This window comes from Palaemon carinicauda, chromosome 4 (genome assembly GCF_036898095.1).
Source record: "Palaemon carinicauda isolate YSFRI2023 chromosome 4, ASM3689809v2, whole genome shotgun sequence".
Classification (NCBI taxonomy): Eukaryota; Metazoa; Arthropoda; class Malacostraca; order Decapoda; family Palaemonidae; genus Palaemon; species Palaemon carinicauda.
The window spans coordinates 96,107,819-96,122,371 of record NC_090728.1 but is presented as its reverse complement, the minus strand read 5'-3'; the positions used below and the strand labels follow the sequence as shown (position 1 = coordinate 96,122,371).

Sequence of the window (14,553 nt, the reverse complement as noted above, 5' to 3'; positions counted from 1 at the left end):
CCGGATCTCTTTAGGTTACTGACCTGCTATGGGATACTTATGTATCTTTATGTTATTCTATACTTCCCCAGTACCGACGGGATAGTATATTTCGCGCTATGACAATATTATTTCATTGATAATCTTCACCTTTTATGGAATTATTTTGACAATGTCAGTTAATTTATGAAAAGTTTTCTCCCCGGTTATTATACCGGTCCGAAATTTTGTTCATAGCCTTTTGTCCCGGTTTCATACCGGTCTATTTTAAGAATTCGGAACACCCGGATCTTTTTGGGTTACTACCCTACACTATGGGACACTGTAGGTGCCCCTGTCGTTACTATCTATAATTATAACTTCGGATATATTATTTTGGGATTTTCATTTTATTTCCTTTGTGATTGATCGATTTAAACATTTATTCTCGATCTATTTATTTTACATTCCCAACGGAGTTACCTTGTTCATTAGTAACGATATACCCTCTTTCGGAGCTCGCAGTCTTCCATGACTTCTACCTTGGCGACTCTTTAGATCTGGGTTGGCGGGTTTGCCTGGAGTGTTAGGGCAAAGAGACCCTGTGTCTCTTCCTTTTAGGGTTTTCAAGGAAGCACGTGGCTGATGTCGGGCCACGTCCCGTTGTCCCTAAAGTTAAAGCTACCTGCCAGCCCTACCAAAGACTCACAGGTCTTCCAAATCACCAAACCAGTTAAGACTTCTCTTGGGTCGAGAGCTAAGCCCGGCCTGAAACCTACGACCCCGGAGGCCCCCTTCGATCCGGCAGCCCTTTCAAGATTGATGCATGGCCTCTCGTGGCATGGTTAGTTTCAACCTGACCTTTCATTAGAAGAGGCCAGCGACCGATCCCAGGGATGAGGTAGAAATTTATTTCTATTTGAACACGATGTTGTGCTGATATTTATCCATATATATACATATATATATAATTTACGGACCTCTGTAGCTCACTGGCTCAAACCTCGTGTCACATACCGAGTCATCACGAATTATAGGATGGAAGATTCCTGGTGCCTCTGTGAACTTGACAATTGAATGGAATTATTGCCCATTAGGGGGAAGAGAGAGTGCTAAACCAGATAGCCTCATACAGGGTCTCATTTGTTATGGGCTACCTCAACAGCACAATATATCATCCCGGATGCCTCTAAGCTCCCGGAATTCGTCGAAAGCAATCCGTGGAAGGGGGCCTTGCGCTCTCCCTTCAAAGATGGTATGTTAACCATCGAAGGGTTTGGCACCCGGACTGTAGAAGATTTTGAATTCTACCCGCCGGGTCTACAGTTCCCTCTCTCTGGTTTCGCATGCCTTACCGAGGAGACACTCGTAAGGTTTGAGAAGGTCCCCAAAGAAACCAAAATGTACCCAAAGGGGCAGGCTCAGTCCACCTGGGTCCGGCCCTTAAACGAGTGGGAGTGTGTTAACACTACGTTAACACCTCACAAGAGCCCGTACACGATGTTTCTAGTGGAGGAGTAAACCCCTACTCCGTGTGTCACTAAGATATCGGACCTTGCTCAGCAGGCAATAAACGAGGACAAGCCGTTACCGCAGCTGAAGGAAACGCATCCGACCTCCCTCCTGTCCCTGGGGGATCACGATTGCTGGACTAACGTCCCGGCGACCTTCACATCGGTTAAATTAAGCGCTGACTGTGCTCCCATTCAGTTCAGTGAGTGGCTACCCAGGCTTCCGGAATCCCTGATATGCCTCGAGCTCGAAGCCTGTATGCGCCTGAGTAGACCTATCAACTCGGCTACAATGGCAGAAAAGACCTCTTTAATGTATGAAGAAGAACCACCTTTTAAGGTCCTGACGAAGTCATTACTTCAAACCTTACTGTCTGATTCCTACGACTTCTTTGCAAGCAAAATGTCCAATTCACATAATTAGTCATAAGTTTGGACATGGTTGTCACACAGAGACTTCAAGCTTGGTTCATATTTGTGTATGAAAATATACACAAATTAATACATATTAATGTTGAAAGTCAAGGTCGAGTCCAAGGTCAAGCAAAAAGTTAATTTCCAGTTATCAACCATATGGCCACAATTTTAATCGTAAAGAAATGAAGCTTGCAGGGATTTTAAAATGTTATGTAAAGTGCTGGAAATGATTGATTCTGGGAAAGGCACGCTAGTTTTGAGAAATAAGCTACTGCGGCAGAGGTCTGCATTCTTAGAGTGCTTTTCTAGTTTATTTATAATATTGTTGATCAATTTTCTATGTTGTTATGTATACTGTACAAGGTATCTCAATTTTTAAAGTTTGTACATGTACTGTACTGTATTCTGGAATATTTTGAAGTTTGGACAACATGATACATAGGTTTTATTATGGTGTATATTGCATGTTTTGAAACACTAATTTGATTTGGTTATGGCCAATGTGAGTTTGGATGTAATGTTTATGCAAACTACTGCAGCCCTAAGGGTAAAAAAATCTAAGTTCACTTAATAATAATTTTGATTAAATTAGCATCTATGCCTCATACAAGGTGTATTATACTCCCCACTGTATCAGACATTCAAGAGCCAGATCATCTGAAATTACAATTTTCATAAGGCAGTGCAAAGATCACTGAGGGACTATAATGACTGTCCTATACTCACTGACAAGCATTTATTTTCAAAAGGCATTTTGAATCGATGAATAAAATCAAAGTAGAACATGATATTGACAACCTTTCACTTTATCTCAAATAAGAAGGTTACTGTCAATAATTTAAGGATCATCCTCCATTTTGGATTTTCTTAAGTCCTGTGTAAGTGATAATCTTGGGTTAGTGTGAAGATAATAACTTATATGCATATACTGTAGTTGGGTTGTTCATTAGTGCTTATGTACATTCCTATATTGTACATGGGAAACCATTAAAATATTGATGGCATGAACATCGGGTAAATAAAATTCCAAAATGAAAATGAAAAAAATGTTAGTAAAAATGTGCAAGCTCTGGAACAATGCTTCTTAACTACCATACAGAACTTTGTTTCACAGGATAAAAAAGCTGGTAACTTAGTATAATTAATTATCACTAATTCAAGAAGTGAATAATCATACAGTATAGGAACATTATTTTAAAACGTAAGAAATAATGACTTCATATGGTAAACCAATGAACGTACAGTATCTTTTAATTTTCTACAGCATGAATTTGTGTACCACAGCAGAACCATACAAAATTAAACCTACAAAGCCAATTATAAGCTGAATAACAAAATCATAAGTTAGTGCATATTACTTTTCAAATAGCTGTTTCATAAATAGGACGATGGTAACCACACTGGAGTATCATCAAAGGTCATACACACAGTATACTATATAGAAAAAAAAATAATCACAGTACAGTACAGCACCTAAATTCCAAGACATATGAACAAATAAAGACTAAGGAGTCAAGGAACTGGTTACCTTTTTCAAAGCAATCCTCACATATGGACAGATAACTAAGTTATAAATGAGGGATCACACCGAATAAATAAAATTGGCTTTCTTTTGGTGTCAAGTTTACATAAAACAAAATGGCAGTGCATAATTCAGCACTAGCTAAAATAATGTGATTGACATTAAATTTCAATAGTTGAAACCAAACCTTTTTTTTGCCGACAAAAAACTACCGTACTAAATTTCGTAAATGATCTACTTCTATGTTAAATATTCTATGCTCTAAGAAAAAACAAAGCCAACTATAAGAACCTAAAGTTCTGGTTATGAGTATCAAGACCTATTAAAGACTTTATGAAATAAAGATCAGAAACACGGTTTCTTTTCTTACCAACAGGAGCTGATGAGGGAAGACTTTCAAATGATGAAGTTGCAGGTTGTTGCTGTGGATGACCTGACAATGGCAAACCTGCAGGTCCAGCCTTGTCTCCAGGTAAGGGTCCAGGAGAGCTTGAAGTACTACCTCTTGGACTCTTCAAACGAGAAATTTTCTTCTGCATATCACGACGAAGTCCACGCATACGTCCAACTAAGGAAGCTGATCCCGACCGCTGGAAACAAAAATACACCAATGTTATTTATCATAAAAATGAAAAGTGGATGACACTCCACTTTTCTCTGAATAATAAAAGTCTACGGATTGAAACATTTACATATTAAGTGATGTCATTTCTTTTTATAACTGCATTCAGCTGGTTCAGTATGTCACCAAGCCAAATGACTATTTAGTCCTTTTATTATCCCGTATTCTGCAGATTCCATAAAAATCTTCAGAGCTTTAAACTGTAGTATTGCTCCACCATTCTACTGGAAATTCTTTCTTTGCCTGTTGTACAAAAAATATACCCATGCACTGCTGTTATATTATATGCAGATGACCTAATGTTATCACCAGAAAATCAGTAAGAAAGGTTGAGTAAAAGTTGCAATGGAAAGAAAAGATCTGAAATTCAATTTGAGGAAAACAAACCTTACAGCAATAGTAAATGAAGCAAAGAAAAAAATACAGACAGGATTGGGGGCCATGAAGTTGCTCAGCAAACTTAGTACTGTGACCTGTAAAGTACAGAACTAACAAAGTATGAGATGTTCAGAATTAAAAATAATACCCTGAGAAATTTTTGATGCCTGAAATGTATCATGACAGCAAATTGGGAAGTGGAGAATGAAATAGAGATAGACAGCCAGGTCCTACAAAAAGCAGACCAATTCTATTATCTTTGAAACACACTGGATAGTGGAAATTGTAGCAAAATAATGTAAATACAAATTCAGTCAGAATAAAGGGGAGGGATAGCTAGACTACTAGTAGAATAATTTGACAAGTATACTCATGACCCAGCATTTAGATTGAGACGGACAGGTTAACCGAGATTCTGAAAAGATAAGACTATAGAATGACAAGGTCTGTGCATTTTACTGTGGTGTAAATGATGAAGTGGAGAGAACAGTGTCTAGAGGTTGGAAAATGGAGGATTTGGAGACAATGAATAATCTATGGGAAGGTTAATGGAAGCATGAAAAAAGGAGATGGATAGATAAAACTCTATACAATAAGAATTCCAATAGAAAGACCATAGGGATGGGAATAGTGGGTGAAGAGAACTCTTTACATTAACAAAGTAAAGTTGACATAAAATATCTCTTCATATACCAAAAATGATAAGAGAAAGACTACTGTACTAACCCCATGAATACACGTTTTTACTAGCAACAATTACATCTCAACTTATTGATTTCCTCATACTTGCTGGTAGTTTACATAAGCTTAACACTGCAAAGTTTAAATACTGTATGAATGGGAATAAATAAGGTGAGTGTGTTATAGTAGCACTTCAACCTCGTGTGCCATGGTGGTGTAAGCCTTGCTTAGAGGAAGCAAACAGTTTTTACTCATGTTCATTATGTTTGGATTTCAACTTTCGTTGGAATTTTCTGGAGAGTATGAAAACTATACCTTTATGGCAATGTTATAGTATATGGAATTAGAAAAAAAAACCACTTATTTCATTTGCCTTGAGTTCAGTATGGCCGACATTTTTTATTTTACAAATTGGCTGCCATTAAATTTTTTTTTTTTCAATATTCAAGCTTTTAAATAACAAAGAACTTTTACTTTGACACAAAACAAAATTTTCCAGGAAAAGGAATCCAATATACTTAAATTTGCAGCAATTCTTGGAAATAATTGATAATTTCATGAGACAAATTTGTTATTAGTCCATGCTATGCACCAACTATAGGGGTATCTTCATCTAGAGGTCTCATTACTGTAGTTTACTGTACCTGGCATTGGTGTTGGTTGTGTTATAATGGTATTTTATTTTTGCCAGCACTAAACATGAGTGACAAGCCACAAGGTACTGAAGAAGATATTTATCAAGGTCACAAGTCTATCAACTGGAAGCAGTGTATGTTGAGCTATTCTAATACTGAAAAAGGAAGAATTGGTGCAACATCCCTGATAGACTCATACCAGCATATGCCAGTGTGCATAATGGCAACTATTGCATGTTTATGTCCAACAACGACTGCACCCACAAAAGGAACACACTGCACAAATCAAGCGGTCTATTATCATACTGTAGTTGTTATACAAACGTAACTAACAAAGACCAAATCCAACATGCCCAAGACAATCATGTATATGCATTAGCTACTGACCACACTGCCAAGAAATCGGACAGAGAAAGGAAGCACTAAAATGGATGCTTCAGGCCCATCAACCTCTGGCTCTTTAGCACCATTCACGAGGTCCCATACATATCCATTGGATAAATGTTTCTTCTGTCGGAAAGAGGATGATGAGCGGCTCAATCAGGTGAGGGCAGTCAACGGTGAAAAATCTCTAAAGAAGCTGTTGAAAGATCCAATAAAGACACACTGAAAACAAAATTGAACACTTGCATTGCACAAGAAGGGCATTCAATTGATGTTCAGCCCTAAAAACCTACTGAATAAAGCCTGTTTTTTATGGACAGCAAGAAGCCAGCACCAATGGATGCAGATCAGGATAAAAAGAACCCTTGCTACAGCGTGAAAATCTGTGAGCTGGTTAACCCAATTGATGTCCAAAGACAGAACCAAAGATACCTACCAATGGAAGAAAGTGAAACCACATGTCAATATGCTTGGCACAGAGGACTTGGAAAATCACGTACATACATTCAATAGAAAGGGACTGAAAGAAGTGTTTCTCAGTGCCTTGTCACACCTCAGGCCTGTTTAAAAAAAAAAAAAAAAAAAAAGTCAGCTGTTCCCCATAGGCATGCGAGGAAAGCATGTTTCATTCTGGGATGGAGGAGACTCATGGTGATGAAAGGCCATCATGCAGACAATCTACAAAGCAGAACAGGTGAAAAGAAAAAGCATTGCAAACTTTGCCATGACAGATGGATACAAACGCCATAGAGGTTACCAGTGACATCAATGACGTTCCAACCGAAAAGTATACCACGATCCGCTGGATCACGATAGTACCTGTTTGATTGCATGGAAACTCAAAGGAGGACCAACATTGTTGATAGAGTAGCACTCACACAGCCAGAACATAATGAATGGATTCAAATCTAACTGACAGATCAATTACAGGGAAAGAAGAGAATCAGTAGCATACAGCTACCCAAGTACAAGAAAATCCACAGGTTCTGAGACTGGCTCTGACTGTTCATCTCAACACCAGCATCAAGATGCTGATGGATCTTTTCAATGCATGTGATTACGCTTCATATTGTCATACCCTGCAAATTGAAACAGCAATGTTGTTGTACAAAACACCCAAGAGTTCCAAGGTCTGAATGTATCACCATTCTTGAAGAAGGGTACCTGTGTGTTCTTCGCAATAGATAACAGACTGATGTCCTTCACACAAGATGATGATGAAATCATCTTTGCTTTTGAAACATACAGGGATGATTCTCTGAAGAGTTACTACCAGGGACAAAATAATCCAAGGAAGAGCACCAATGCAGTATTGGGTCAGATGAGACAAACATAAAAGGCTGACCTAACCAAGTATCCTGTTGTAAAGACAAAAGTACATCAAACAAACTGGTCATTACCTCTTCTTCAGGGCATACCAGAAGTAAAATAGATTTTCTATTCCAAGACAACAATCATGAAGCACACACACTGTTGATCTACCATGGTATTATGGTATCACAGCAAAATCTATAGAATGTACAGATGGTTTTCTTCTTCCCAGACACAATGTCCTAGAGTTAATCATAGCAAACCATAACCTCATGCTGAAGAACACATACCTTAACAATGATAAAATCTAATCTTATGACCCTAAAGACATCAATAGTAGTAGATACTACAGTACAGTACTATAAACTTAATGAAAAAGAAAAACTATAATTAATGGAAAAACTAGTCGACACAGAGTAATCTGCTTAATATCTTTAGCAGTATAAACTTACTTACCACACAACCAAGGGTTTCAAGAATGATAGATAATATCGAAGATATAATGGTTATTGTGAAAATGAAGTGTAATGAGTAGAATCGAAGAAAATAGACTGTGCATCATGTAGAGATCAAATTAACAAAATTTGCATTGTTGTAAAAGGCCAGTGTAAACGCTGTTACAAATTAATTATAGAAGTTAAGTAATGTATGAATAATAGTCTAACAATAAACGAACTAGTTAAGAATGACAGCCAGCATGACTGACATATCCCATGTCTGTGATAATATATTTAGTGTGCCTGTGGATTCATGGATCAGTAAAATCACAGAAATGATGTTTTAAAGGTAATCTTTTGGAAAAATACAAGAAATTTCTTTTTAAATTATTAGCTTTTTAGAAGACAATGATGGGCGAATATAGACTGGCATTGGGGTTTGGAAGTGACGTAAATAAACTAAAATTTTAAGAACGAATAATGAGCATTGGATCATTGAGAAATTTAGGAACCAATTAAAGATTGCAAGAGAATGACTTGAATAGGTAATAAGAAATAAATGTTATGAGAGAGAGAGAGAGAGAGAGAGAGAGAGAGAGAGAGAGAGAGAGAGAGAGAGAGAGAGAGAGAGAGCGCTTTCAGGGGATACTGAAGTCTACTTGCTAAAAATTTGTAAAGGCTTGCAGATGAAATAAATCAAACAGTGGTTGGCTTAAATTGGTATGAGGATTTCTCAGGCGCAATCTTGTATAGTAATGAAGCTAAAGTATATTGATAACCAAGACTTTTATTTTAACAAATAAAATTGGTAGTAACCAATGTTTCCAGTATTTAATCATTTTCGGCCAATTGTGTAAAATTATTAATGGGATATGGGATATGTTCATATTAATAATAAAAAAGAATAAACTTGATATACTTCACTAAACGGGGATTTCTAAAATTGACAGTATCGTTCTACTTCTCTTTTATTTTTTTGATGAAATCTCCTTTTACAAAAATTAATTCTACAATTAGTAGTGGTGTTGAAAATTAGGATAAAAAATGAAAACATATAAGGAAAAAGCCTTTCTATTATGACTACCAAAACAAACAAACAAAAAAACAGTTAAAAATAAGCTGATTAAATTGGTAGAAAATGTGATTGAGACCAGCTTTAAGCAAGGTACTTCTAATCTAGACGGTGGAAGGCCATGGATGCAGATTATACGACACTGGTTTGATTTTGGAGTGACTTTCTCTTAAAATAGCTCCTCACAATAGCTGAAGAGTCCCTTCTACCCTTATAATGTAAGGAAATAGCTACTAAAATGCTTTAGAGACCTACTTAAGAGAGAATATAAGGCGTAGAATACTTTGTGTTGTCAAATGTGGGAAAGAGGAGAATGTAAACGGAACATGACAAACCATTCGATGTATGTGTAGGCAACGCAAAAGTGGTAGCTAGAGAAGGATCCAATATCAAAATGTGTCGTTTTAAGACTAAATCCCAGAAATATATTACACAAACCTCATTGTCATCCTGATCCTCATAATCTGAGGAGTGTGACGGAGAGTGGCCATCCTCGCTGCCACCACTCATACTACTTCGGCTCTGTGAAACAAAAGGAAACGTAACATTAAGTCAATATTATAATTAAAATTAAATAACATATCATATTTTCTCAAACAAAGTGGCCTGTTTTTTAATTTATTTGTAGTTTTCCCCGAAATATATTAAATACTATTCAAAAAGTAATATGATAGTCCAAGGGGAAGGTTCTATATAAGCATATATAGGCTACCTACTTCTTGGCTAAATAAACGGATAACAATGATAAAATCATACAGCAAAGGGTAATATCAAAATAAAAACTAATTCCCATGAACAAAATATTTTAGACCAAATTATATTTCAAATTATGTTAAGTATCAAAATAATTATTTGAAAACTGATCAATTACGAGTAATAGGATAAATCTTATATACAAGAACTAAAGGACATTTAATTTTTAATTAACATCGCGATCCTCTGCTAATTATTAAAAAAAAAGGAAAAAAGAAGAAGACCAGGTGTCTGGTCTCATTCTGCAAACTGTTCCCGAGAAACAAACAACGCCATTAAATTTCAAACAAACAAAATAAATGAAGCATAGATACATAAAGTATTCCATAGTTTTTTTTTTTTTTGTTTTTGTTCCAATTAGGCTACTTGGCACCAAGAATCATAACAACTGCCTTGGCAAATAAGACGAGGCAAATATCAACATACGAATGATACAAATATCCCAAATTAATGAAGTAGTTTCTCAGCAACAGGACAGATAATAAAAAAATAAAAATGTAGGTTAGGATAAAAAGCCAAAAATTTTCTGGACTCTTGTCAATTAAATAATGTTCGGAAACCTCGTAATGAAAACCCCTGCTTTAATAGTAAGACTACAAAAAATACATAAATAGAAATGTTGTTATAATATGAATTCAATGCTTCATTCACTAAAGTATTTAGCATTTGATTCATGTTAAGTAATCTGTCAGCACAAGAACGTTCGTAACTCCCCTCTGATGTCTATCAATCAAATTTCATGTTATTTTCTCTGCTGTTAATTAACTAAGATGGACAATTCTTCAAAAATTCAAAGTTTTTTTTATATAAAATACAAGAGTTACACTTTTCGTAACTTTAAATACTAGTTTCATTTCATCATGTAATTAAACTATTTTTCATTTGAGATTTCTTTTTAGTAAAACTTTTAAATGCTGTGAATTCAACTTTCTCCGGAAGACGACGATGAAAACTTGCGTCGTCTACATTTATACTGTCGGTGCATTTTGTAACTAAGAATCGTTATCACCTACATTCCAAAAATGCTCTTTAAGGAGTCTAAGAAGTCATGATAAGTTTTCATCTATGCCACGCACAGCGGTCTTAAGATGATAATGATATTTATTCAATACTAATACTTCCGCATGAATAAACAATCAATATAATAAGAGTAAAAGCAACCTTTACATGACCTTCTTTAAACATTCATTTTCTATGTTGCAAACGACGAAAGGCCACCACCGCTGTGATTCAAACGACCGTCTTATAAAAATGTCCTTTTCAATTATTTATTAGAGGATTTTCGTATGAAAGCGTTGACTTAAGAGCATCTGTTCATCACTAAATCTACTTTGTAAGGAAAATACAAACGACGTGACACAACGCAGACCTTTTATAAACATGGCTCCTTGCAACGATGCCGATAATTCTAGCTGGGAAGTAGTAACATTTATTTCATAACAAACTTCGTCGTAACACTTCATTTAGAAAAATTGATCTAAAATACTAATATCCAACACAGATAGAATACACAGATTAATGAGTATCTAGAATTCGGATATTTTTACATACTATTTTGTCATATTAACTTCTTTTTCCAAGGAAAAAAACAATTGTTACCAAGAAAAGAAAATTAATTCAATGTAAAGCGCAGGTTATTTAATAATGATCCTCGCATGAATCTAAAAGAGAAATACGAATTTTGGACGTAAACAAAACAAGCTCGGCCTGTCAACCTGGGTGCAAAGTCGCATAAAAAATGACTTACTGGTAATTAAAAAAAAAAAAACTAGGAAACACACACACACACACACACACACACACACACATATATATATATATATATATATATATTACTAAGATGTATTTTATTACTTATTTATTGATGAATTTATGTGTATACTGTATAATAATAAATTTTAACAATGAACATATACTGTATATCTGTAAATTGCGGAAGTTATGTATCATCATGTGATAATATCAAGATTTTATGTACGAGTACAAAATTTCTTGTATTTTGTTAAGTACCAACTTGCTTGTAATGGCAATTAAACGTTTTATTTTCGACTCGAGGTAACAACTTTTCGCTTGTTCACGTTAGAAAGGTATTTTATTTTGAAAATTGTAACATTTATAAATACAGTAGTCCTATTATTATTAACAAAAATGTACAGTAACACTTCGACGGAATATTTTTTAGGGCTTTAGTTTAACATGTTATAATGTATAGAAAATATAAAAGAACTAATTTCAAAATGGCTATCTCTTATTATCTTAAGAACTTCAAACCCAGAACTCAAAAGTGCCTACAAGAGACTAGAGAGGATAAAAGTGAAACTAGGTAAACTAGGTCGTTATCTGTCATTTAACGAAACCTGCTGTCCACCTACACTATATATATATATATATATATATATATATATATATATATATATATATATATATATATATATATATATATATATATACATACACACACACACACACACACACACACACACACACACACATATATATATATATATATATATATATATATATATATATATATATATATATATATATATATATGTACATGTGTTTATGTTCCCTTGTTTTTTAATGACTTAATTTGTTTGACTTTCCCCCAAGTTGTAAGTCAGAGCCACTTTTGCCTAACTTACAAAAATCGATTCATTATACCTAATTCATGCAAGTGTTAGGAATGTTTGAGAATTAGAACGAGATAGCATAAGGTTTTAGTGATGAACTTGTGGAAAATAGCGAAAATTTCGGAATCTGTAAATATCATCCAAAACAGCAATGTGATGCATATTCACAGTTTCCTTTTTTTTCTTTTTTTAAAGTCAACGGAACAGGATTCGTGATGCCAGCGTACATAAACAGAAGTCCGTGATGCCAGCATACATTTGATATACTGTATATTCAAAATATGCTTAGTTAAAAATGGATTAATTACTCAAAAGTGTCCATAAAATATGCAATTTACAAATAGTGACACTTTTGAGTAATCACTCAATTTTTGATTAAGTATATTTTGAATATACAGTATATCAAATGTACGCTGGCATCACGAACTTCTGTTTATGTACGCTGGCATCACGAATCCTATTTCGTTTACTTTGTTGACATGTCAGTTCCAAGACGTTTGGTGAGGAAACCGAGATATTTTCTTTTTATAACCCCTTCCCCCTTCATCAACATATCTTGCTAATTATTGCTTTCCCAGAATTTAAATAACCACCCAATTACTGTGCAAGAAGATGAAAACTGAAGGATTGCATTATTTTGGAGTAAATTGAGAGCGTGGTGTTGTAAACTATTACCACGCCCTCTGAGGTTGCGCAATAAGCAACGCTAAGCCAGTTTCATTAACGGTAGGATTAAATATTCCTGAAGAGCTTCAATTCCAAATACTAGAAGCTAGATGACAGAATTTAAATCAATTGTAGATGAAAAGTTAAAATACATTGTGAGAGCTGTAAGGTGAAGAAAAATTTTCACAGCCTTGACATCCGATGAGGATTTAATGATAAAGGGAAAACCAAGGAAAATTCAAATTAATATGGCAAAATCCCGTGCTCGCGACAAACTAATGAATAAAATGTAATGTAATTCCATAAAGGTCATAGTAGCAAGGGAGGCGGGATAAGAACTCAAGTTGATACAAATTTTCTCAAGATTGAATTAAAGAAAAATCCCCAGGAGCAACACGAGGTGCATGGGCCTTAAAGCCTACGAAGTTGGGTAAGAAAATATCCATAAACAAGGAGAGACACGACTTTTCCAGAAAGGAATGTTGAGTAATCATAGTTTAACAAACTAAACTCTTTTGTTTTAAGGAATAAATGTTATTACAACAACCTTGTCACTTCCAACTTCTTCATTTCATGAAAATACAACAATATAGGGTTGATAAAACTTTAAACTAGGCCTTAAGTGAGTAAAGAACATTTAAATTCCTGTTAAATATAAGTTAATATAACATCTTAAAACAAATTACAAACTTGACTGAGGATGGTAAAGTCACTAGTATAATGCTACTTTTCTCAGAGATGCTATTTCCCCTATATGTATGTATGTATGTATGTATGTATATGTATATATATATATATATATATATATATATATATATATATATATATATATATATATATAAATATAAATATAACATATATATACACATATATATATAAAAATTTATATATATATATATATATATATATATATATATATATATATATATATATATATATATATATATATATATATATATATACTTTTATTTGTTATGCGTTCACTTTAGGTCGGCGAAGTTTTGTTATATCAATGAATGGCCGCAAATGAGGCTCAGCAAAACTGAAAGTAGTGGGATAAATAACCATAAGGAGGTGAGGGCTACCAGAGTCATCCCAAAGATAACGTTTAAAGACTAGCAACCGACCTTAGACGCCTGGTCTGATCGGCACTTGGTCACAATACGAAAAACTTTCATGCACTTTATCTAAAATTATATGTTGTATAAAAGCAATAATTTCCAGAAAGTGGTAATATTGGAAGACAAAATTCTACCTGATGGGTTTATCCACAATTAGACTTATCCTTTTATTAAAGGTAAGAATTAAAACAACCTTTAAAGCATGTAAATGTGGATAACAGCTAATCAGCTCCCCACCGAGTTCAAATCCAGGCGGTTAATTACCTATAAACAAATAATAAACTAATCATCTGAAAAACTACTGAAAAATCTAGTGTAAAACTGATTACCATGGTTTACATCATATATACCTAAAGGACTAAAGAGAATAACTGGAAAGGACATGTTGCAACTATAAAATATGAAAATAGGTTTTCATTTAAACATTTCAAATCCTTTATAGAAATCCTGAA

General features: G+C 34.5%; 1 protein-coding gene across 7 annotated transcripts in view; it reads right to left on the bottom strand.

Annotated features, from left to right (window-relative positions):
• The window catches only part of LOC137640070 (uncharacterized), a 1,165,168-nt gene that overhangs the window by 14,636 nt on the left and 1,135,979 nt on the right, over positions 1 to 14,553 (bottom strand). For all 7 annotated transcript variants that reach the window (XM_068372504.1, XM_068372506.1, XM_068372505.1 and 4 more), the window contains 2 exons: positions 9,367 to 9,450; positions 3,779 to 3,998 (listed from right to left, as the gene is read on the bottom strand). In XM_068372504.1, the coding sequence (XP_068228605.1) occupies positions 3,779 to 3,998; positions 9,367 to 9,450 (304 nt within the window). The remainder of the gene's footprint in view (positions 1 to 3,778; positions 3,999 to 9,366; positions 9,451 to 14,553) is intronic.